This window comes from Amborella trichopoda, chromosome 5, assembly GCF_054954075.1.
Source record: "Amborella trichopoda isolate Santa Cruz 75 chromosome 5, AtrichopodaSantaCruz75HAP2 v2.0, whole genome shotgun sequence".
In the NCBI taxonomy this organism is placed as follows: domain Eukaryota; kingdom Viridiplantae; phylum Streptophyta; class Magnoliopsida; order Amborellales; family Amborellaceae; genus Amborella; species Amborella trichopoda.
Window position 1 is genome coordinate 22609921 of NC_142340.1, and position 22919 is coordinate 22632839.

At 39.0% G+C, this 22919-nt stretch overlaps 1 protein-coding gene across 30 annotated transcripts in view; it reads left to right on the top strand.

The window, feature by feature from the left end:
• APTX (APRATAXIN-like protein) overlaps positions 1-13890 on the top strand; it is a 33266-nt gene extending 19376 nt beyond the window's left edge. For 6 of the 30 annotated variants that reach the window (XM_088867632.1, XM_006854902.4, XM_088867627.1 and 3 more), the window contains 6 exons: positions 8614-9818; positions 10858-11632; positions 11756-11926; positions 12655-13022; positions 13101-13145; positions 13574-13890. In XM_088867632.1, the coding sequence (XP_088723758.1) occupies positions 8614-9818; positions 10858-11632; positions 11756-11926; positions 12655-12996 (2493 nt within the window). In that variant the 3' untranslated portion in view covers positions 12997-13022; positions 13101-13145; positions 13574-13890. Of the gene's footprint in view, positions 1-8613; positions 9819-10405; positions 10474-10812; positions 11633-11755; positions 11927-12634; positions 13184-13573 lie in introns of those variants that run through there. The other 24 variants (XM_088867654.1, XM_088867645.1, XM_088867651.1 and 21 more) reach the window with 10 other exon arrangements.
• The last annotated feature ends 9029 nt before the right edge of the window (positions 13891-22919 follow it).

Consider the following 22919-nt stretch of genomic DNA (forward strand, 5'->3'; position numbering starts at 1 on the left):
GGACTCTCTGCTGGAAGTCTCGGGTTCGTCCCCCGTTACAACTTCCTTGATGATGAAGCAGCCAATTTAGGCCAACCCCTCAAGACAGTCTAACTCCGATAGGGCTGCCTATCATTTGGACTAAGGCTCTGCCCCAGCAAGTTTCCCCTCAGGAGGAAGGTTCTTCAGTGGGTTCTTCAGTGGTAGGGACAGCTGAGAGTCCTGCTCCCTCAAGCTCTTCGTCGACTTCCACCCCCTCCCCGATGTCAGCTAGCTCCTCTTTCGTTAACAGGATGGACCATGCCCAAGGGATGATCCACCATGTCATGGATGTTATGGGATTCCCATACACCGGACCCGAAGGACCCTTCAATGAATTCTTCAAGGCTAAAACTCCAGCAAGATTTAGGGTAAGTCGCAAAGGAAAAAGGGAAGTTGATAACCTTGCTTGCAGCATTAACTATGATCGTGTTTCAACCTTGCCCCTCATTCTCATTAGTGCTGGCCCCTTTTCTCTAGGGTCCTTGGTGAGACGATCCCTTAGGATCTTTGCTCGATCCCGCTCGTCTTAATGCTGGTCCTTACTTGGAACATTCGTGGGTTACTCCCAAATAAAAAACAGGCAGTCAGGGATTTTTGTCATAAATACAACCCCACCATTCTGGCCCTCACAGAAACTAAGCTGCATGCGCGTGATTTACAGCACATTAGACAAGTTTTTAGGGTGGTCGCCCCTGCGAATGGGAAGCTTTTCCTACCAACAGGGTTTCGAGGGGCATTTGGGTGATCTGGGACCCCATTGCCCACTCCCTGTTGCAAGCTTCCAGCGCCTCTTTCTCTATCACCATCATTTTACCCAGGACTTCAGACGAGCTCCCTTGGAAATTCTCTGCAGTCTACGGGCCTAACCTGGACACCCTTAGACCTTCTTTCTGGGATGAGCTCAACTCTATAGCCTCCCTGCGACACCTATCTGGCGTCTGGGAGGAGATTTCAATGTCACCCGCTGGTCCTTTGAGATAAATACCTCATCGAGGATAACCCCCGCCATGCAAAGTTTCTCAGACTTTATAGCCCAGAACAACCTACTCGACCTAGCGATTCAGGGCACCCAATTTACATGGTCCAACCATTCCCTCAACCCTTCTTTATTCAAACTTGATCGTTTCCTCGTCTTCCTTTATTGGGACAATACTTTTGGAGGTTCACATTTCTCAGCCCTTCCCAAACCTACCTCAGACCACTGCCCACTTCGACTTGATACCCACCCGGTTCAGCGAGGTAGTAACCCTTCAGATTTGAGTTGGCATGGTTGGAAGAACACTCATTCTCCTCCCTTCTCCCTCTGCTTGGTGGCTCGCCATCAACAATTCTGTAGTAGGATGGGTGGGTTTTAGATTACAAAGAAAACTTCAACTCCTCAAAACCACCCTAAAAAGTTGGAGCAGAAGCCTACCAGGATCCTTTGAATCCCAAAAGAACTCCATTCTTTCATCCATCCAAGATTTGGATCTCCTCGAAGAATCTAGACCCCTAGTTGACTTTGAGCACCAATGTAGATCTCAGCTTAAACTGGATTTACCAGAATATTCTCAAGAAAGAGGAGATATTCTGGTATCAAAGATCAAGGATCAAGTGGCTTAAGCTGGGAGACTTTAATACCGGCTTCTTCCACAAGATGGCCAATTGTAGACGAAGGGACAACACCATCTCCCATCTCTTGGATGGTGACAGATTATTGGACCAACCTAGCCAAATCGAAGAGGCTATTCTTTCTTGTTTTACGAACTTATTCTCTGCGCCTCAAGGTCCCAGGTCCACTATGGGGAATCTCCCCTTTCGCACCCTTCCATCTGACAAACCTTCATGGTTAGAAAGACCTTTCCTTGAAAACGAAATAAAAGCTGCCATTTTGAACCTGGCCCTTGATAGAACCACTGGACCAGACGGGTTCCCTGTTGCCCCTTTCAAAATCTTCTGGGATTTTTTCCGTATCGCTTTCCTGGCTATGTTCTCGGAATTCCATTCAAGGGGGATAATCCACACGGCCATGAATGCCACTTTTCTAACCGTGGTCACTAATATTGAAGGTGCGGCACACATCAAAGATTTTAGGCCTATCAGTCTAGTGAACTCCACATACAAAATTCACTTAAAGGTTCTAGCCTCTCGTCTCAAAGAGGTCCTTCCTTTTGTCATATCCATTTCTCAGAGTGCCTTCGTAAAAGAGAGACAGATCGTTGTAGCCCATGAATGTGTGCATTCCAGACACATTAGCAAAATCCCATGCCTCATTGTCAAACTGGATTGGGAAAAGGCCTACGATCATGTTGATTGGGCCATCCTAGATGAAACCCAAACCAGAATGGGATTTTGCAGAAAATGGAGAACATGGATGAAAGCTTGCTACTCGAATCCCTACGTCTCTATTTTAATCAATGGGTCACCCAAGTTCTAGTTCCCCTCTTCTAGGGGATTAAGACGAGGAGACCCTCTCTCTCCTTTACTCTTTGCGATCTTCGCGGAGGTCTTTAGCCAATCCATCTCTCGTTTATTTGAGGTCGGTATGTCACGTGGTTTCTCCTTCGGAAATCATAGCCCAATCGTCTCGCATCTTCAATATGCAGACCTTGAGGAAGCAGAATACCTATTACAGTTTCTAAGATGCTTTGAGTTTGGTATGGGATTCAAAGTAAACTTCAAGAAGTCCAAAATGATGGGGTTAGCAATTGACTCCCAAACTCTCAAAGACTTCGTCGACAGCTGGGGTTGCGAAGCACAAGAACTACCTTCCACCTACCTAGGCTTGCCTCTGTGTGAGGGTAAACCAAAGCTACGTGCTTGGTCCCACATCATCGATAAAGTCGATTGGAAATTGGCAGGGTGGAAAGGCCGTTTTCTCTCTTCGACAGGACGAACGACTCTTATTAAAGCCACTTTAGCCAACATCCTTGTTTACCAGATGTCAATCTTCCATATGCTGGCCGCAATCGTGGTTAGAATTGAATAGCTCATCCGAAGGTTTTTCTGGTCAGGAGTTGCAAAAAAACCACAAATTGCATTTGATTTCTTGGGAGAAGCTTTGTAAACCCAAATATCAAGGAGAGTTAGGTATAAGATCACTTAGGAAACATAATCAAGTCTTACTTGGCAAGTGGTGGTGGCGCCTATCCACTCAAAGTGACCAACTCTGGATAGATATCATCAGACACAAATACTGCATCCTAGCCTCCCCATGGATCCCAGAATTCAGGAATCAATCTAGAGCCTCTGGTTTCTGGAGATCGCTTCGCTCTTCCTACCATGGTTTCAGAAATTGCCCTCGTTTTCACCCTAGGAGGGGCAATCGAGTTCGTTTTCGGTACGATGTTTGGCTGAGACCCTCCCCCCTCAAGGATAGTTACCCCAGCATTTTCTCTCTGGCTCGTCACCAAGACTCCTTATTGGCCGAAGAGATGACTCTCTTGGGTCATTCTCGCTCTTGGAACCCTAGTTTCAGAAGGCCCTCGAATGAGCTTGAAATTCCAGCCTTTCTTGAACTGTTGGTGGCTATCCACCATAGGTTCATTCCCCCATTGGGAGAAGACCAGTTAATCTGGTCACCCAATGCCTCTCGCGTATTCTTGATCTGTTCCTTCTACTCTTTTCTCACTTCCCCCCCCAACTTTCCCTCATGCTTCTCCCTCTATTGTGGCTAAGGCATGGAGATCTCTCGCATCCCCCAAGGTCAAGACCTTCATGTGGATCGCCCTTTAGCAAAGGGCACTTACTGTGGACTGGCTACAAGAAGAGGCATACACCTATCGAATAGATGTGTACTCTAATTGGAAGAAGAGGAAACAAATGACCACTTCTTCCTACACTGCCCCTATGCTTTTTCCATTTGGGGTACATTATTATGTCTATTCCGGGTGAAGTGGGTTGTTCCACCCTTTGTTTCGGTAATCCTTTCCAGCATTCAACCTTACCCTTGGGGAAATCCAGGGATTATTATCTGGAAATCTGCTGTGGCAGCAAGAATTTGGGTCATTTGGAATGAGAGAAACAATCGAATCTTCAGGGGAGTCTCATCCACATACCCAACTTGTTTTCCCAAGCTCAAATCCTCTTTCGTGTTTTGGGCAACCAACAATCAAAATTTTAAAGGTCTTCCTCACTCTGTCTTCTTCAACGACTGGACTGCCATCCTACAACATAACTGCAGAGGCATATCACACAGTTCATTTGGAGATCCCCTGACCCTGGTCAACTTAAACTTAACTTTGACGGCTGTTCACTACGAAATCCAGGACCTGTTGGGATAGGGGCAATACTCAGAAATAGTGCTGGATCTACTATTGCTACCCTTTCCAAATCCATTGGTCACGCAGACTCAATGAAGGCAGAAGCTACTGCCCTGTGCATAGGCCTCAAACTGTGTCTCCCCCACCCTTCCGAGCCTATCATTTTTGAAGGAGACTCTAAAAATGTTATAGCATGGTCCTCAAATTTCTCTCCTCCCCCCTGGAACTTGGCTACATTTTTGACGAGATTCACCATATTTGCAGGGATATACTCGTCTCATGGAGGCATACATGGAGGGAAGGGAACCATGCAGTGGACTCTCTGGCTAAACATGGAGCAGCACTAGTCCATACTTAATTTTTTGGGACAAACATCTTTTTGTTGGTTGCGTTGTTCTTGTCACTGTAACTGCTAAAATGATGTTTTTCGTATCCTACTCTCTCTCATCCCCCTTTTCATAAGGGTTTTGTAGCTTTCCGTCTGTGGAAAAGCATTCCTCTCTCTCTCTCTCTCTGTTCTCTCCTTTTACTCTCTATTCAAGTTAACCTTTCTTAGAAAAGCTATTATCAAGAAATAAGCTCCAAAAACCAAAAGATTTTAAGGTTCCAAATTATTTTTAAGCAAGAATTCCTTTTTGTATTGGACTCCATATATTGAATACGCTTACCCCAAGCTCCCCTACTATTGGAATCGACGTCTCTGACAGCCCTCCTCAAACATTGGAGTTGATGTATTGAGTGCCCTTTATCATAGTTCTCCACAAGTATTGGAAACAAGTTTGAGTACCTTTAAATAAAAATTGGAAATGAGGTCCCATAATGGATGAATCACAGTCTTGTGCATCTATAAATCACAAAATTCAGTAAGGTGGAATATAGATTCGAAAGAAATGGAAATACGATTCATAAAATGTGGAATCGTAATTTCCTAACTTCCAGTAATCAGGATCTGTGCCGATTCATTCACAGAAATGTAGAATCGCGATTCTGAACGGGAATCACTAACTTGGGTGGATAATTTGGGTAACTATAGCTATACCTTCAAAGTTACTATGAAGATCCAATATCTCAGGCCATTTGAATTATTTTGTAAATATATCTTCTCTGAAAATCATCCAACATTATCTAGGCTCCCTTTTCTTGTCTGCTGAGCTCATGGCTACCCGAGTTTAGTCCCCAAATTCATTTCGAAAGGAGGTTTAGTAGTTGATTGTGCTTTGACTTCGTATTCTGGTTCTGATGGTGTATAAAGCCAAGTTCAAGTGATAACACTTTAAAATTTTCTCATTTCAATGCAAGACACTTCAAAATTACATGGATCTTACATCAAAATTTGACAATTACTTACAATTTCCAGACTCTAAACTTGGCTTCTCACTCACTTTAAAAATAAAATAAAATTACAACTCTATTAGGTCCCTTGAGAAAGTCCAAATACAAATCCACTACGGAGAGTGAGTGTACAATACTATACAAATTACATTGCCAAATTTATACATTACTTTGGAATTACATCAAACACCTCAAATGCAATCTCCCTCGTCACCAAACAAACACTTAGAGGTGCTCATTATATTTGATCATAGGAAGTCAATAGGGTGAGCTCTTTGTGCCCGGTTTACAGCCAAGGACTTAGCTACATACTATGGAATGATTACTTAGTGGCACCCAGATCATGGCCAATTTCACATCAAATTTATGGGAAGCAATTAAGCATCATATAAGCTACACTTATGTTGCACTTTTCAACATAGAGAAGGCTTCAGAATTTTGGCCAAATTGTGGGAAAAAATGTGGGAGAAATAGGATCCAAATTCTGAAGAGAAATGTAGTTTAGGTGAGAGAATTTTGGCATAGATTCCTCTTAAGATTTCCATCAACAAAGTGAATTAATTGACTGATTTGGATCCAAATAGTTGCATAAATCAGTCAATTAAATCTCAAGAATACTCCATCGAATTCTTGCCAAAATTAAATCTATGAAATAGGAATCAAGGGCTCATACTCATGGATCAATTTGAACTCAAATTCTCATGAAACAAGAAGGTAAAAGGCTTTAATACCTTGCTGTAAATTGAGATTTACAGCCATCAAAAGCTCCAAGGATGCAATGCTTGACCATGGTGCTAGGGTTTTAAAACCAAACTTGAGATGAAGCTTTAATGGAGCCTCAGTCTCACTTTTGCTCACTTTATTTTCATTCTTTTCTCCTTTCTTTCTCACACTAGAAAACACATTTCAAATGAAGAGAGAGAGAAAGAGGGGGGCCTAAGGAGCAGTGCCACACTAGGAGAGTTTAGAGAGAGAGAGTCAAACGGAGGGCGTGTCACTTATATTTCTTAGACCCAATGGGTGATCGAAGGGGGTATATATAGTCTTATGTAGTAGATACTTCTAGATGAGTTAATCTTAGCCATTAACGCAAGATATCCATGGCTTTTCCTAAAAAAAAAAAAAGCAAGTCATCCATGGCATGAGAGAGGGCTTGATCCTAGCAACTCATCACTCATTATGCCATCTTGATAAGTGGATGAGATTTAACACCATTATCTGCCTAATAATTGCTAAATTCTCTCCAAATTTCCCATCATTGAAAACATAAATTCGGTTGAAATTGAACTTGTTTCCATAATTAACTATGCTAACTCAACTAAATAGAATGAAAAAGCTTACATAGGAGGGTACCACTCATGGAATTAAGTAATCTTCTAGAAACAATTTGAATTTCATATTTCCCTTCAATTCCATGTCATCTTTGTGTGCATACAATGCCATATAGAGATAAGTGGTTACGAGCTTAATTCAAATGGGACTTAGGGATTCAATGTTTCAATGATAATATCAAACCCTATACTCCTTCTAGAAGATCACCCCATGTGCACACAACCAACAAATCCTCCGCATTAAACATGTGCCAAAATAATTTCTCCATTTCAAAAATTCTCTTTAATCACTAAAATTACACATCACAATTACATGAGGACAAAAGAATCCCCCATAGCAGGTGATGTCATCCCCTTGTCGTACACATGGCAATGTCGTAGAGCCACACACATGACACCAATTGGCTATTTGGGCGTGACATGTGGGTCACGGGGGCAGAGTCCTTTGTCATTTTGCAAAAATGGAATAAAACAATGAATCATGCTTAATGATCCTTTGTCATTTCTCAATGGTACTCTTGAAAGGAGAGGTCTTACAATTAAGCATGCTCAATGTTACTCGTTGCCCTGGCCAACACACCGTCATGAGGTATAAAACAATCCGACCCTGTCTAGACTCTAGAGGTAATTGTGAGCCCTCTCAATACCTCTCACATACTCAAGCCTCATGATGCACAGGTTTGTGGCTCTTTGTCCCAGTACGCCAAGATCCTAGTGTCACATCGCTCTTGCTCATCCCACTGTGATCAAGAGCTATCAGGAGCAATAAATATGTTGGGCTTCAAGGCCTTGAGGGGCCACAACTCCAAGAGGTTCTACCTCAATCCGAATAGCTTTTTGAGAGGATTTTAAAAATGTTAGCAAATTTCGCTTGATGAGAGCTTCATTCAAATTTGAACATGGTTTCGTTGAACATTGTCAAGGCATTTCCCCTCAAATATCCACATACACTCGCACATAGAGAGGTGTATTCTCACCCATTCTGTGTTCTACAACTAGGGCTGCTCTTTGGCATGTGAAGGGGAAAACGATGGAAGATCAGAAGGATAAAAAGAATAGGAAAATAGTGGATGAATAGGACTAGAGGATGTGAAAAGCTCAAGGGTGCCCTATAGAAGCAAGTGTTGAGTGGACATACAAAAGGAAGGTTCAATAGCAGCAAGTTGAAAATGTCACTGGTAGTGCTCAAGAGGTAGTCACTATATCACTGGTACCATGTGAAAATGCATGCTGTATTGGCATGAAAATTTTGGGGAATGGTTATCTAGCTTTTAACTGATCTCGTACATTCATATATATAGTCTGCTCATACCTACTAAATGCAAGTGACAATGCTGTACTGGAATGAGGAATAATGCTTATCTTCCCATAAAAAAGAGGGTGCCAAAGCTTTTCTCCCCAAAATTTTAATGCTTATTGACGGGAGTTTTCGGGAACATCATTGTTCATGTCTAAGTATTTTCAACATTGTCTTCCCTTTTGTGTGCTGCCAATGGGTTCTTTTAGTGAAATCATTTTCTGACCTCTGTTGAATTCGTCAATTTATTTATTTTTGTGCATCTTTAGGCATTTGAGTAATTGACATACATTATCGAAGCCTGTGGAACATACTTGGCCATTCTTCTTCTTTTTCAAATTAGATAACAAACCTGAATCTCACATTTGGAATTTGTTTATTATCTTTTCAGGACACAATTGCAAATGGAAAAGCGGGGACCAAAGCCCAATGTCTAAAAAAAGCAACTGAAGCCTTAAAGGATGGCATAAATGTTCTTATTGATAGATGCAATCTAGAAAGAGAACAAAGAGACGAGTTTTTAAAGCTCTATGGGCCAAAAGTTGATGTGCATGCTGTGGTTCTTGATCTGCCAGCGTCACTTTGCATTTCAAGATCAGTGAAGCGTACCGGACATGAAGGAGGCTTACAAGGAGGAAGGGCAGCAGCTGTTGTTAATCGTATGCTAAAATATAAAGATGTGCCAAAGCTCAGTGAAGGGTTCTCTCGAATTACATTTTGCCAAAATGAAAAGGATGTTGAGAATGCACTAAGTACATATGGATCATTGGGACTGTCTGACAGTCTTTTGCATGGGTGTTTTGGACAAAGAAATGCAGAGTCTAAAGTTCAACTTGGCATTATGAAGTTCCTAAAGAAAGCAGAGGCCCCAATAAATAGTCAAGAAAATGCTACACAAAAACATTCTCTTACTACTGACCCAGAGAAGCCAATTTTGTTAAAGGGTGATGAGAATGTGGATGTTACTAATAACAAAGGATTTTTGAGATTTGTGCCTTCCATGGATGGTGTTCCACAAAATCGAGAAAGTGTTGGGAAGGAAGTTTGTCATACTAGTGAACTTGATAATCCAAATTCATCAGTGGGAAATGTGAATATGGATGTTACTGATAACGAAGGCTTGTTGGAATATGCTCCTTCCATGGATGATGCTACTCAAAGTAAAGAAAGTGGTGGAAAAGAAATTTGTCATACCCATGAACTTGAGGAGCCCATTTCATCTGTGAGAGATGTAGACATGAGCACCATCAATAACAAAGGCTTGATGGAATTTGCTTCTATGGATTTTGTTACCCAAAATGATGCTTTCTATACTCTAGTTTTCCCATCAATTTCAACATCTGATTTTCAATTTAACAAAGAAAAGGCATCTGGTATAATTGTAGAAGAAGTCTCTAAGTTCTTGGATTGGGCAGAAAACGTGAGACTAGTTCTTGTAGACTTGACAAAAACATCCACTATATTGTCGATGGTTGAGTCCAAAGCAGTGGAGAAAGGAATTGATCCAAAGAAGTTCTTCACATTTGTCGGGGACATAACTCGACTCTGCACTGATGGAGGTTTGCAGTGCAATGTGATTGCCAATGCTGCCAATTGGTATGAGTTTACTTTCTGATTGTAGATTTGATCAGAATATGAAGTATAATACTTTCTATTTTAAAGAGCACTTAAACTATTGTATTTGGTTTTGATTTGTTTGCTACTGTATTCTTATCTGTACACGTGTGATCTCCTATCGGCCTGCTCCCAAACACTGGCTTGTTGAAATCTTTATTCTCATATACATTATGGTGGAAAAATAGGGTAACAGTTTTTTGTTTGGTAAGCATGCATGTGGTAGAAGTGCACTTCTCAGAGGTGATCCATTTCCAGTACTGTTTTTGCAGAGTCATGCTTAATCTTAGAGATGGGATGGGGTCTAATGCGTTAGTCATTGTTTAACCACACTCAGAACTGCAGGGAAAGAGCAACATGTAACATATAGATTCTTTGTATAGATTTTTCTTTCCCCTGGCTGTCATGGTTCTAATCCCTTCAAGTAAAAACAACAAATCCTATACCCTTAATTTCACCCCCTACATCCACTATAACCTCTTCCACAATGTGAATGCACCATAGGGACATATGGTGATGATTTGTTGGTTCCAATCAGCATCCCTAGATTCTTATATGGCCTTTTGCAGGTTACCCATCATGCACAAGGATATATGGTTGATACATCAATCTTGTTGGTCTTCCTTCCCAATACCAGGTAAAGCGAAGCATCTAATAGGGCCATGTATGTTGTTTCATGGCTTGTGAAAGGAACAATGCTTGCAGCTCTATAAAGACAATAGATCTTCAGTTGACGTGTCAATATAATTTAAAATAAGGTCTAGATTGTAAACATAGATCTAGGACAGGATAGAATATGTCACTCTTCTTTCTGGTAGTATGTACATTCTTATATTGAGCTAGGAAATTTGATTACTTGATCTTTTCTTTAGTATGTACATTCTTATATTGAACTGGTAAATTTAATTACTTAATCTTTTCTAAGAACCCATGATTAGCAGTAGACTAACATTCTTTTGGATCAAATTTTCTGCAGAAATCTATGGTTTCTTGAGATTCCATGATTAATTTTTCTGTGCAGGCGCTTGAGGCCTGGAGGAGGTGGTGTTAATGCGGCTATATTCAGTGCAGCGGGTAAAGAATTTGAGATTGCAACAAAGGAAAGTGCTACTAGTCTCAACCCTGGTGAAGCCATTGCTGTTCCTCTCCCCCACAATTCTCCTCTATACAAAAGAGAGGGCATGACTTACGTGATACATGTTCTTGGCCCGAATATGAACCCACAAAGACCAAACTACCTTAACAATGATTATGTAGAAGGATGCAGAGTTCTTTGTAAGACTTACTCATCACTTTTTAAGTGTTTTGCTTCTTTAATAAAGACCCAAAAATTGCAAATTCGCAGCAGCGATCTTATCAAGCGAGAAACTTTAGAATCTTCAAATGGCACTGGAAAGATTCCTCTTGATCAGTTTCTTCAGGCCTCTAACAGTCATAAACAGAGAGCTAAGAGGGAGAGCTGTTGTGAAACTGAGAGTAATAAAAAATGCAAGGGAGTTCCTTCTTCTGGATTTGTTTTGGTGAACGGTGGTTTACATATTAAGGTTCCTGAAAATAGTAACCATGGTAGGAGTCATCACACCATATCTGGATTAAGTGAGAATATTGGAAGCCCATCCAGATCCATGGCAGAGGAAAACAAGGAGCATAAGACTAGTAAGAATGATAGGGTTGCAAAGGCTTGGAGCTCATGGGCACAGACTCTGCACCAGATTGCCATGCACCCAGAAAGGCACAAGAATAGTGTTTTAGAGAGTTCAGACTCGAATGTTGTAATAAATGACCTTTATCCTAAGGTTTGAGTCACCTCTTCCATTTGATTTCACCCTTTGTTTTATTCTTCTTTCTATAAGTTTTTATTTCTAATTTCATTATTGTGATATATGTGATGTATTGCTTGTATATTTTCCTTGATGCAGGCCCAAAAGCACTTGTTGGTACTTGTGAGACTTGATGGACTAGATGGCCTTGCAGATGTTCGTAAAGAAAACCTTCATTTGTTGAGGGATATGCACTCTGTGGGACTTAAGTGGGTCCAAAATTTTTGGCATGATGATGCATCTTTGGTTTTTCGTCTTGGTTATCACTCGGTATGTGCTAGTCTTCATTATTTAAGCTCTTTATTTCATTGGGGTCTCTGTGTGTGTGTGTGTGTGTGTGTGAGAGAGAGAGAGAGAGAGGGCCATGCCACCAATTTTCTCCCATGTCATCTACAGCTTCTGTCGTAAAAGTTGGAAAAGTTGGCATGTGCTCTCTGGCAGCCTATCCATAGGTCCTTAATCCCCCTACATTTCTGCTTTAATCTCCTACTTTTCGATGATCTTTTAGAGAATTTTAATGTTTCATTCTTTCTATAATATGTGGTGATGCTAATTATGAAATTCCTTCCATATCTTGTGGTGGAAGAAGTAATTTCACTCCCCTCTCTCTTATCTGCAGCTTTTCTTTCATGATACATGCCCTCTCCAACTTTTCAAACTCTAAATACGCAAAGTGTTCCAGTGAGAACACCAGTTTTAATGTTCATTGTGAATTCTCCTTCATAGGAGAGAGCCACAAAACCATTTCTTTTTCTCTATACCCAATCATCTAATGCTTTTCATTTATGATACTCGCACGAAAGTCTCCCAAACTTTTTCAAAGACTCCTAATTTGCCTACAGTGTTCCTAAAACACTAGATTTCCGTTTCTAAAGCACCGAAAGAGCTCCAATATGAAAGGATTTTGAGATGTATCTCCCCCCTTTTTGGTTTTTGTACTTGTGGGTCTTGATTGCTAATTAGGAGTCACCGTTGTAGCATTTTATCGGATATGGCAGGCTCCTTCAATGCGGCAGCTTCACCTTCATGTTATTAGCCAAGATTTTGATTCCCCTCACCTGAAAAACAAGAAACATTGGAATTCATTCAACACGATCTTCTTTAGGGATTCCGGTGATGTGATTGAAGAGGTCGATAAGAATGGAAGGGCAGCATTGTATGAGGCTGAGAGCATCTTATCAATGGAATTGCGTTGCCACCGTTGCAAGAGTGCTCACCCTAATGTCCCTTGCCTCAAATCTCACATTCGGGGATGTCGTGCTCCTTTTCCTGCATCCCTTATTAATCAGGGCCTTTTGATCACAACCCCAATGGTGGCAAGAAAGGAAGAAACAGGATAAGGATATCTTGTGGTTCCTTTTGTCATGTATGTACATAAAGTCTTTTTGTTACTATAATTTGCTACGAGTTTTGTAATGAAACCAATGTTCATCAAGATGTGCAGGAGGGCACCAACATGGAAATATAGGAAGTGGGAGACAAGGAAGAGGTGAAGTTTTGTTCTTAATCGCATGCTGCTTCTTTGTATTAGGGGTTTTAGCAATCTTTTTTTACACCATATATGAACTGAGTTGCCATTGATGTATTTTGCTTTGGAAAATATTGTGCTATTTCATAATAATATCACCTTTGTAACATAATTTTGCGGAAAGTGTAAGGGAAGTTTGCATTCAGTTATCAAAAACTGCCCAAATTGCTATCCAAAGAAAATTGAGTCAGACTCATTTTGTAAATAATTTTGAATGGAAAAACGTGTGCTAAGCTCTCTTTTCTTCCCTTGTACCGGTTTCTCATTCACTACCTCGTCTGTTTACCTTCTTTATCATTGTCGTTTTTCCCTTCTCTGTAATCTTTCCTTTCTTTCTAGACCTTGGTGTCTTCCGTCTCCCATATAACTGAGTCTCTGTTGAAAGACAGGCAAGAAGAAGAAAGGGAGAGGACGAAGAAAGAAGCTAGAAAAGGAAGAAAGCAGAGAAAGAAGCTAGTGAAGCTAACGTTTCAAACGACCTAGAGGCCTAAAGGAGCGCTCTCTTCTCTCTCTACATGGTTCCAGCCCCCTGCTTAACACACTCTCTCTCTGCATGGTTCCCAGCTCCCTGCTCAACACAAACACACACACTCTCTCTCTCATCTTAGGACATTGATTTGGTTTTTGAGAATCCCATACTTGGTAGTGCGTATGCTTCGGATATTACCAGTACTTGAGATCAGCTGAAATTCAATTGTTCGCTGCATTGGCTTGTGGTTTCCTTTCAATTTTCTGGTATGGGGCTTTTCGTTTTGATATTTAGGGTAGGTTTTGGTGTTGATCAGAAGCTGCCATTTCTGTTCATACTGAGTTTTCTTTGCTTTGGGTCTCTTTCTTTCTCAGCATTTGCGTGTGCATGGTTTCATTTGATTATGAACTTAGCCACCAATAGGTCTATTTAGCTCAAAGGTTTGGATCTTCTTTTTTTTATCTTTTTAAATATGTTTTTCTACCTCTTCCTGGTTGCATTGTCGCCCTTTGAGCTATTACTTTAGTTTTGCCTTCCAAGTTTATTTCCTTTCTCCTTCTTTGCCTTGATGGATTTGGAAAAACTTTTCTCTTTGGCGAATCTTTTTAACTCACTCTACATCTGGTCGTGCCTTGATGAGTGTTGTCAGATTCGTGTTGGAGCGTTCTTCACTTTGATTGGAAAAACAAAGCAATTTGGTGCTTAGGCCGACTCCGAAGGAGATTTCGGAATTTTAAAAATATTTATATTTTTATGTATAAAATATATTAAATAATATATATATATATTTTTAAAAAGGACAATTATGTCTGCTTCCATTGTTCTACGTTCGGATGAAGCCATATAACTTATTGGGTTAAGTGCATTATTTGATGACTTCTATTAATGTTGTTAGTTTGCCGTTTGTCTGTAATTAATATTTTTATACTTCCCCTACAACATAGAAGATCTATGCTTTCCCTATCATCCAGCCGTTCAATTTTGATCAAGAGAGTCACTCAACGTTAGATCTTAGATCCGATGTTTCAAAGTATTTTATTTTTAGTTTTTTTTATAAAATTTTTATGAATATGAAATTTGGTATGTGCCATCTTCTCATTGGGGTGCACTTATAAAAAATATTAAAAATATTTTTTTGATAAAATATATGACCAAAATACCCTTTGAAATTTTCATCGGCATTTTGGTCATTTTATTTTATTGGAAATATATTTTTTATATTTTTCACTACTACGAGTTTAATAGAAGATTGGACTTCCAAAATTTGGTGTCAAAATAGTTTATAGAAAGAACATAAAAAATAAAATAGTGTAAAAACGTGAACATTGTTATTGGGGCAATCTTAGCCCTCCATTCAGTGGACAGTGGATAAGGGGAAGTATATAAGTTTTATCTTGTATGGGAAGCATAAAAAACTTCTCATATGTATATATAATCCGGATCTTGATCTGATGTATACTATTCGGATCCAGTTTTAGATCGGGATCCAATGCATATTATTCAGATCCAGAGCCAAATCTCTAAAATCCAGTTTGAACACAAATCCTATCTATACTATTCGGATCGAGATTTGGATCTGGTCAGATCCATCCCCGATCCGACCCGTTCTCACCCCTACGGATAGGGTGTCTTCCCCATTGAATTACCCCAAAAAAAAGGGAAACCCAATAATTATTAATGACTTAGATTCAAATTCTTCTTGTTTCTTTGTACCTTCAAAAAGCAAACTCCTCGTTGAAAAAATGGATAGCGCCTGTCTTCCCCACTTAATTACCCAAAAAAAAAAGGGAAACCCAATAATTATTAGTGACTCGGATTCATATTCTTCTTATTTCTCTATAGTGGAGTTTCACTCTTGTCCGTGCTCCTTTCGTCTTCCTCATCTTCGATGTCGAAACGGGTGGGATTATATTGATCGCAAAAATGAAGAGGTCCTGAACTATATTATTGATTTCTCGAATCATCAAGCTTGAAGTCTCACCACCATCAGGGAATGCTTCCTTGGCCATGTGAGGGTCATCAAACTTCTTGAAGATCGCATCGATCACATGAACTACCTCATTACACCAAAAGATAACGAGATTTGTGCCAAGGATGATGAAATGATATGTGTTCACAAGGAGTTTGAAGGAAACTCAGTGGGATGAATAATTATTTTAAGCATCCATTTCAATGAAATTCATACGGTGGATAAGTTTGATGACTTATATGTTGGTAGGCTGAGTTAAGCTCTTAATGATGTCTATGGACGTTTGTAAGTCTGGTATTTTATACATAGGGGCACTTTTGATGGACACACCTATAAGTGTGGAAGTGGGATATGAGAATAGACACTGAGATTGTTTCCTATGATATTAGACACACCTCTAGAGCACATATGAAATCAAGATATAAGCACATGTGTATAATGAGTTATACTACTGGTCTATTGGATAACTTACATGATTCAAAACTATAAGTTACTATGGAATTGTATGGACTTTGTAGTGTATACTCTAAGTGAATGTTCCAATTGAAATATATTGTGACAATAAACAAATAGTATACATTTGCCTATTTTTTCATATTATTTTGAAATGGTGGTGGAAATTTTAGTATTTTTTGGTTTGAAAAAAATTTTAGTTAATATTTTACAATAATATCTTTTTTGTTCCATAATGTTTTGGAAAAGCAATGTATTAAAAAAAATGATTTGCTTTTTTTTGTAGAGAAAGAAGTGATGGTTTTTGGTCCTACATTTGAAAAATGGAATGCAGAATGAGTGGTATTTATATGGGAAGAGTGTCATACCTTATGTTTACATAATAAAAGGGAGAACGTGGTGCTTGTGTAGAGCACACAAAGCATGCGATGCGCATACTTTGCAACTTGCATTGGCGCATAATGCACCGCTTATGTGCCCATGCATAACCCAATTTTGATACGACAGTTGGGTTGCAGTCATTGGAGCTTGTTGACTCTTGGCTTGGTGGTTTGAACCATTGAAAGAATTCATCCAACAATTACTAATCTTTGAAGTTTGTGCTGTTGCGTTTCTAATAGTTGCATAGTGCTACCTTTCTCTTTATATAAGAAGGGGACGAATTTTCATTTTCTAACGTAACTTTCTACATCGTTTTTCTTCTCCGTCAGATATTTTCTATTGCACTCTCCCTGTCTGCTTGAAGCAACGTTGGTGCTCTAAATTAGTGTAGCCATCTACTTTCAAATATCCCGAGGACTGTTTTGCATGCTATTATTTGATAATAAAAGAGAAAAATATAGTATTGAGAGAACGCTTTAGCATAACTGATTACTAATCGTTGAAGTTTGGGTGGTTGGGTTTCCAACCGTTACATAGTTAATAGTACAATGAATTGCCACCTTTTTCTCTCTATAAAAAGTGGACGAATTTCCATTTTCTAACATAACTTTCTACTTCGTTTTCTTCTCCCTCCAATATTTTCTATAGCACTCTCTCTCTACTTAATGCAACTTTGGTGCTCTAAATTAGTGTGACCTTCTACTTTCAAATACCCCCAGGACTGTTTTGCATACTATTATTTAATAGTAAAAGAGAAAAATATAGTATTGAGAGAGCGCTTTAGCATAACTGAAAAAAAGGAAGGTCCCTTCCTATATTCTTTTGTTTCTTGAATCAATTCCTCGTCGGTTACTTCAGGCCCCATTTCACCCACAATTTATCAACAAACCTAACAAGTCATACAGGGCGTTAGCTATTCCTTGGAATACACGAAGCAAACCTAATCAACATAAGTCGCCTACTTTTGGGGGATCAAACTAAAGATTGGTTAGTCAAGGTGGAGAAGCCATTTCCTAATAAGTGAGCATTGTAAGAAAGGATGAGCAGGGACAAGGAGTTTGATGAAGACAGTGAGGATATGGTAAGCAAGTTGGTTTAAGAAGGGTGATGATTTTAAACTTTTCCTTAACCCATCTTATACCTGGGTAAAAAGGCATGGTTATGTTCGGTAGACAGCCAACGTAAATTTTTGTCAAAACTTATCATGAATCCTGATAAACTTATAGTATGAACTTGGTAAGCCGAAAAAGACGTGGTTAGAAGTAATCTGAAAGCCTCACTGAAGATATAGCCTTTAACAGAACAAAATGGAAAACCATGATTCATGTAGTCGACTCCAATTAATTGGAAAAAGGTTAAAATGGTGATGATGATGATTTAAGTAAGCAAGTAGAAAGAAGACCATAATTTGAGCAAAAGGTGGGAGATGTTCAAGCTATGGAGGTGAGACAAAAGGGAGCCTGAGGCAGAGCCCTAACATCAAGTTGTGGAGTGCACTAGGGGTGGGAATCTAAGCTGCAGTATTCAAAAAATCTAACTGGCTTTAGAAATCGGCTAAGGGCCAATACTGAGTAACTAGTAAACCGTCTTGTTTAACTGGCCTAACCAGGCATGTCTCGGCTAGTCAAAAAAATGTTAAAAAAAATAAAAATATTACACAAAAATCTAGAAAAATATGAAAACTATATTTAAGTCTTAATTAAACAAAACACGTCCAAATGAACTTGAAAGATCAGTGAAAACTGGATTTTAAAAAATCTATTTATGCCTAGGGGTATTTGTTTTTCAAATTTCATGTAATCGTTTTTTATTTTTATTATTTTTTAAATATCCTGCCGGATCACCAAAAGCGGCCAAAATCGAAACCAGCTAGTGATCAGTTCCGATCCGATTTTGCAAACACTACTTGGGTGATCAGCATGATCACCCCCATAAACTCCTACCCCAACCAATCTAGACGATATACTCAGCACAGTTTCCTCAACTTAGAAACTAAATACAACGATGATTGGGAGGGAGACGGGCCACCGTGTCCTTCTTAGTAGCTATTTATTATTATAATTTTGGGTAAGTACTTCTATAATAAATTAGGGTGTGGTTTGTATAGAGCCTAGGCTCTAAACAATCAAATCAAAGTCTACTTTCAAATAGTGTTGAGAAATGTAGTTTCAATATTGGAAATCTTTGTGCTAGACTTAAAATATATTTTCATCTTTATTTATAAAATTTAAAGCTTCAAAATAGTGTAGATCAACATATCTATGAAAACTTGAAAATCTTAAAAATTTATGGTAAAAAAATGGTGACAAAATACATTATTTCCAAAACTTGAAATCCTTTTTTTTCTCATGTCCATGCATCTTGATGTCCAGATGATCCATTTGAGGATATTTGGGCATCAAAACAACCTCTTCGAGTGAATTTTTAGGTAGGCTCTAAATTGATTGTTTAGAGCCTCGGCACTATATAATTGTTCTCATGGACCTCAGTATTAAAAATTATTTGTTTATATTTTTATATTAAATTGTTCTCATGGACCTCACTATTGGGATGTACTCCATTTTAGACCATGAAATGAATATGCGGTAACAACTAGTGGACTACATGCATCTAAAAGAGTTTGCAACTGTTTTATCAAAAAATAAAGATCCAAATTTTGTCACTAGCCTGAATTGACATTTTCAAAAGTAACTTCCATGGTTTTTGTCCTGAGTTATTCGTGCTCATGTCATGTCGAGGTACCGAGTTGGATCTGCTTCATGTTTTCAAATCACTGCCTACTCATGGGACGTACTGGATCTAAAAAGCAATAGGATGGCAATCCTATAACCGCCCATGCTTTGCAGTCTGTGCAAGTGTGAGTGTGAAGTTGTCTTGCATGTTGGCCCCAAAATAAGCCTTTGCTTATTAGCCGTGTAAAAAAGCAAGTTGTATGTATGTGTGCACAAGAGAGATTATGGTTGATACTCAGGAGGGGAATAAACTGTGGTTGGTAGATGTTGAAGGGGACGTTTCGACAAAAGAACGACACAGTGTTTTGGGTGTTGAAGAGAAGGCTCACTCTGACATGTTGGGAGGTATGGGTCTTTCCTTTGATGACCCTATTGCCACTGTCTATTAAGCCATTAAAGAGAGGTTGAAGGCAGATAAATTCACTAAGAATGTGACGTTTCGACAAAAGAACGACACAGTGTTTTGGGTGTTGAAGAGAAGGCTCACTCTGACATGCTAGGAGATATGGGTCTTTCCTTTGATGACCCTATTGCCACTGTCTATCATGCCATTAAAGAGAGATTGAAGGCAGATAAATTCACTAAGAATGTCCAAGATGGTGATGGCAATGCTAAAGGTGGTTATACCGTAAAGAGTTCAGCTACAGATGGCAAATGGAAAGGCAGAGGAACGGTGTTAGCTTAGCCGACTAGGTCAAGAAAGCTTGCATCCTGGGGGTTCTTCAAGAATAGGAGGACAACTGGTGGAATTGTCATTCGCAAAGGTGAAACGTTTATATCAATAACGATGACAATAGCTTCTCAAGTACTTCATTGGAGTCTTCATCATTGGAGCATCAGGAGATTCACGGACTGTGCCTATACCAGGTTGTACTTCTAATCCTTAAATAATTATTATCAGTTAGAAAGTAACGGGTCTGGGATATTCGAGACATAAAAAAGATGGTTCGTTTTTTGTTAAAAAAATTCAAACCATACATCCTAATTTTGCAGGAAATTAAATTGCCAGGGCTTGTTGTTTCTTTGGTTAGAAAAGTGTGGGTTTCTGAGGCTATCATTTTGTAGGTCTTGACTCTATAGGTGCGTTTGGGGGCTTATGCGATTTGTGGGACCCCTCGGTTTTGCAATGTTTTGAGGTGGTTAGGGGTGTTAGAATGTCGTCTATCATCTTTCTGGTCCATTATTTGGTTTCTCATGGGGCTTAGTTAATGTTTATGGTCCAAACATTCCTACTAAAAAACAATACTTTTTTAACGATATTTATGAAATTTAACTTAAATGTAACTTATCTTTATGTATTGGGAGTGATTTTAATCTCATTCAATGGCCTGATGAAACTTCTTTTGCTTGTTCGATTAACTCTCTGATGCAGTTGTTAAGTGGCTTCATTGAGATACACAATCCCCTTGACTTGCTGATTTCGGGTGTTAACTTCACATGATCTAATAATAGTAGTGCTAACTTGATCATGTCCAAACTTGATCGATTATGGTTACTAATGAATAGGCGGAGGCATTTCCACTAGCAGCCATCAAGACCTTACCTAATGATACTGTGATGGTTATTTCAGAAGTGAATTTTGGCTGTAAGGTTTACTCTTTCTTAATAACTTTTATTGGTTTACTTATCTCAGACTCAAGGTTATCCTTTCTAGCCTGGGATAAGGTAGTCCAACGTGTTCAGTTCAAATTGGATATTTGGAAGCCTGAGTACCACTCTTTTGAGGTAGAATCACATTACTCAAGTCATGCTTGGCTAAGCTTCCTATTTATTTGATGTCTACTTTACAGATATCTAGTGCAGTTGCTCAAAGGATTGAGTGCATGATACAAAATTTCTTTTAGGAATCTTATGAAGGAGATGAAATTTTATTTGCTAAGGTGGAATAAAGTGTGTACTCCTAAAAGTAAGGGTAATCTGGAGATTATGAAGATTTCTTTGGTTAATAAAGTAATCGTATGTAAATAGTGTTGGAGTTTACAGTTACAGGATCAGTTGTGACATAGAGTTTTGATTGCCAAGTATGGTCAAGATAGGCTAGGTATGTGGATTGGAAGGGGTAGGAGAAATTCCAGCATGTCTTTCATGTCTTGCAAACCTTTGGTAAATAGGAATGTTCAATAGATAGTGGGTATGAGTAAATAATGATTCCTTTTGAAATCTCAAGTGTTTTGGGGATAGGCCACTAAAAATTTATTTTTGGAACTCTTTAATAAAGCTTCTCAGTCAAATACTAAAGCTTCTCAGTCAAATACTACGGCTACTGATGTGGTTGAAAGTTTGGGTAGTCATTTAGTTTGGAGTCTTAATTTTCGTTATAACATATTACTTGATAGAATCTACTACCATATATCAATTACATGCATGATTTGGAATCGATATATATTTCAAATAATGTGGTTGATGAAAATGTGTGGGAGGTGGAGAATGATGAGCAGTTTACTGTTAAGTCAAGGTATAGACTTCTTTTTCATGACCGTTGGCATTGGTAAATATATATTTCAAATAATGTAGGTAATAAAATTGTGTGGGAGGTGGATAATGATGGGTAGTTTCCTGTTAAGTCAAGGTATAGACTTCTTTTTCATGATCGTTGACATTGGTCACTACCTCAAGCTGCGCGAATTTGGAAATGGCATATTCCTCACAAAGTACAATCCTTTATTTGGTTGGTTATACAAGATAAAATCCTTACAGTGGGTAATTTAATTAAAAGAGATAAGGCGATGCCCAATGTTTGCCTTATGCGTAAGAAAGATGGAAAAATTGGAAGCTGTTTTTTTTTCACACTGTCTTTCTTTTTTGGAGATATGGAGTTGGAGCTTCCTATACAATTGGGGGTTATGTGAGCTATGCCTTAGAATGCGGTAGACCTTCTTACACTACTGTCTTTGCCTGGTCTACCTAAGGGGGAAAGATGATTTGGAAAATTCTTAGGGGAGCAATTCTTTGGGAAGCATGGAAGGAAAGAAATCATTAGACCTTTGATGGTAAAGCCTTGCCTATAGAAAGACCTTTGAGCGACATTAAACACACTTTATTGTGCTGGCTGTCAATTATCAAGGAGGAATGGGGTATTATGGAGATTGATATTTTATTAATCTTTTTAACCAGTTCAAATTGGGGCTGATGAAATGCTGCGAAAGAGTAGCTGGGAACCATAGGTGCAAGGTTGTTACAAGCTCAACTTTGATGAGAGTTCTTTAAAAAATCCAGGACAGGCTAGCTTGGGTGGATTGAAAGAGATTGGAACGGTAATGTTATATTTAGTTATGCTTTCCCATGTGGGATTGCTATGGCCAATCATGCCGAATTAACCCCCTCTCTATGAGGTTTGAAGCTATTTAAGGAAAAGAATGTAGGATATTTTTGACAGTGTAAGGTGACTTGATGAATGTTATTAAACGATACAATAAGGAAGTGTCTTGGCAGTTGAGATTTATTTGTTTCAGATTTCAAACCTAGTGGCTACCTTGACAATTTTTTTTCATCACGTGTATAGGGAGTCTAATGAGATAGCCGATGTTTTGGCTAAGAGGGGCGCTATTTTTTCTTCACTTTTTGTCTCAAAAGATGTTAATTCCTTGGTGTCATTTGATTGTGTAATTTTATTTTTTACAAATAAAAATTTTCATTGATATTGTCCAAAAAAAAAGAAAAAGAAAAGCGAGCTAGAGAAAGAAAGAGGCAAGATTAAGCACGGGTGACTAGGGGTAGAGAGAGAGAGAGAG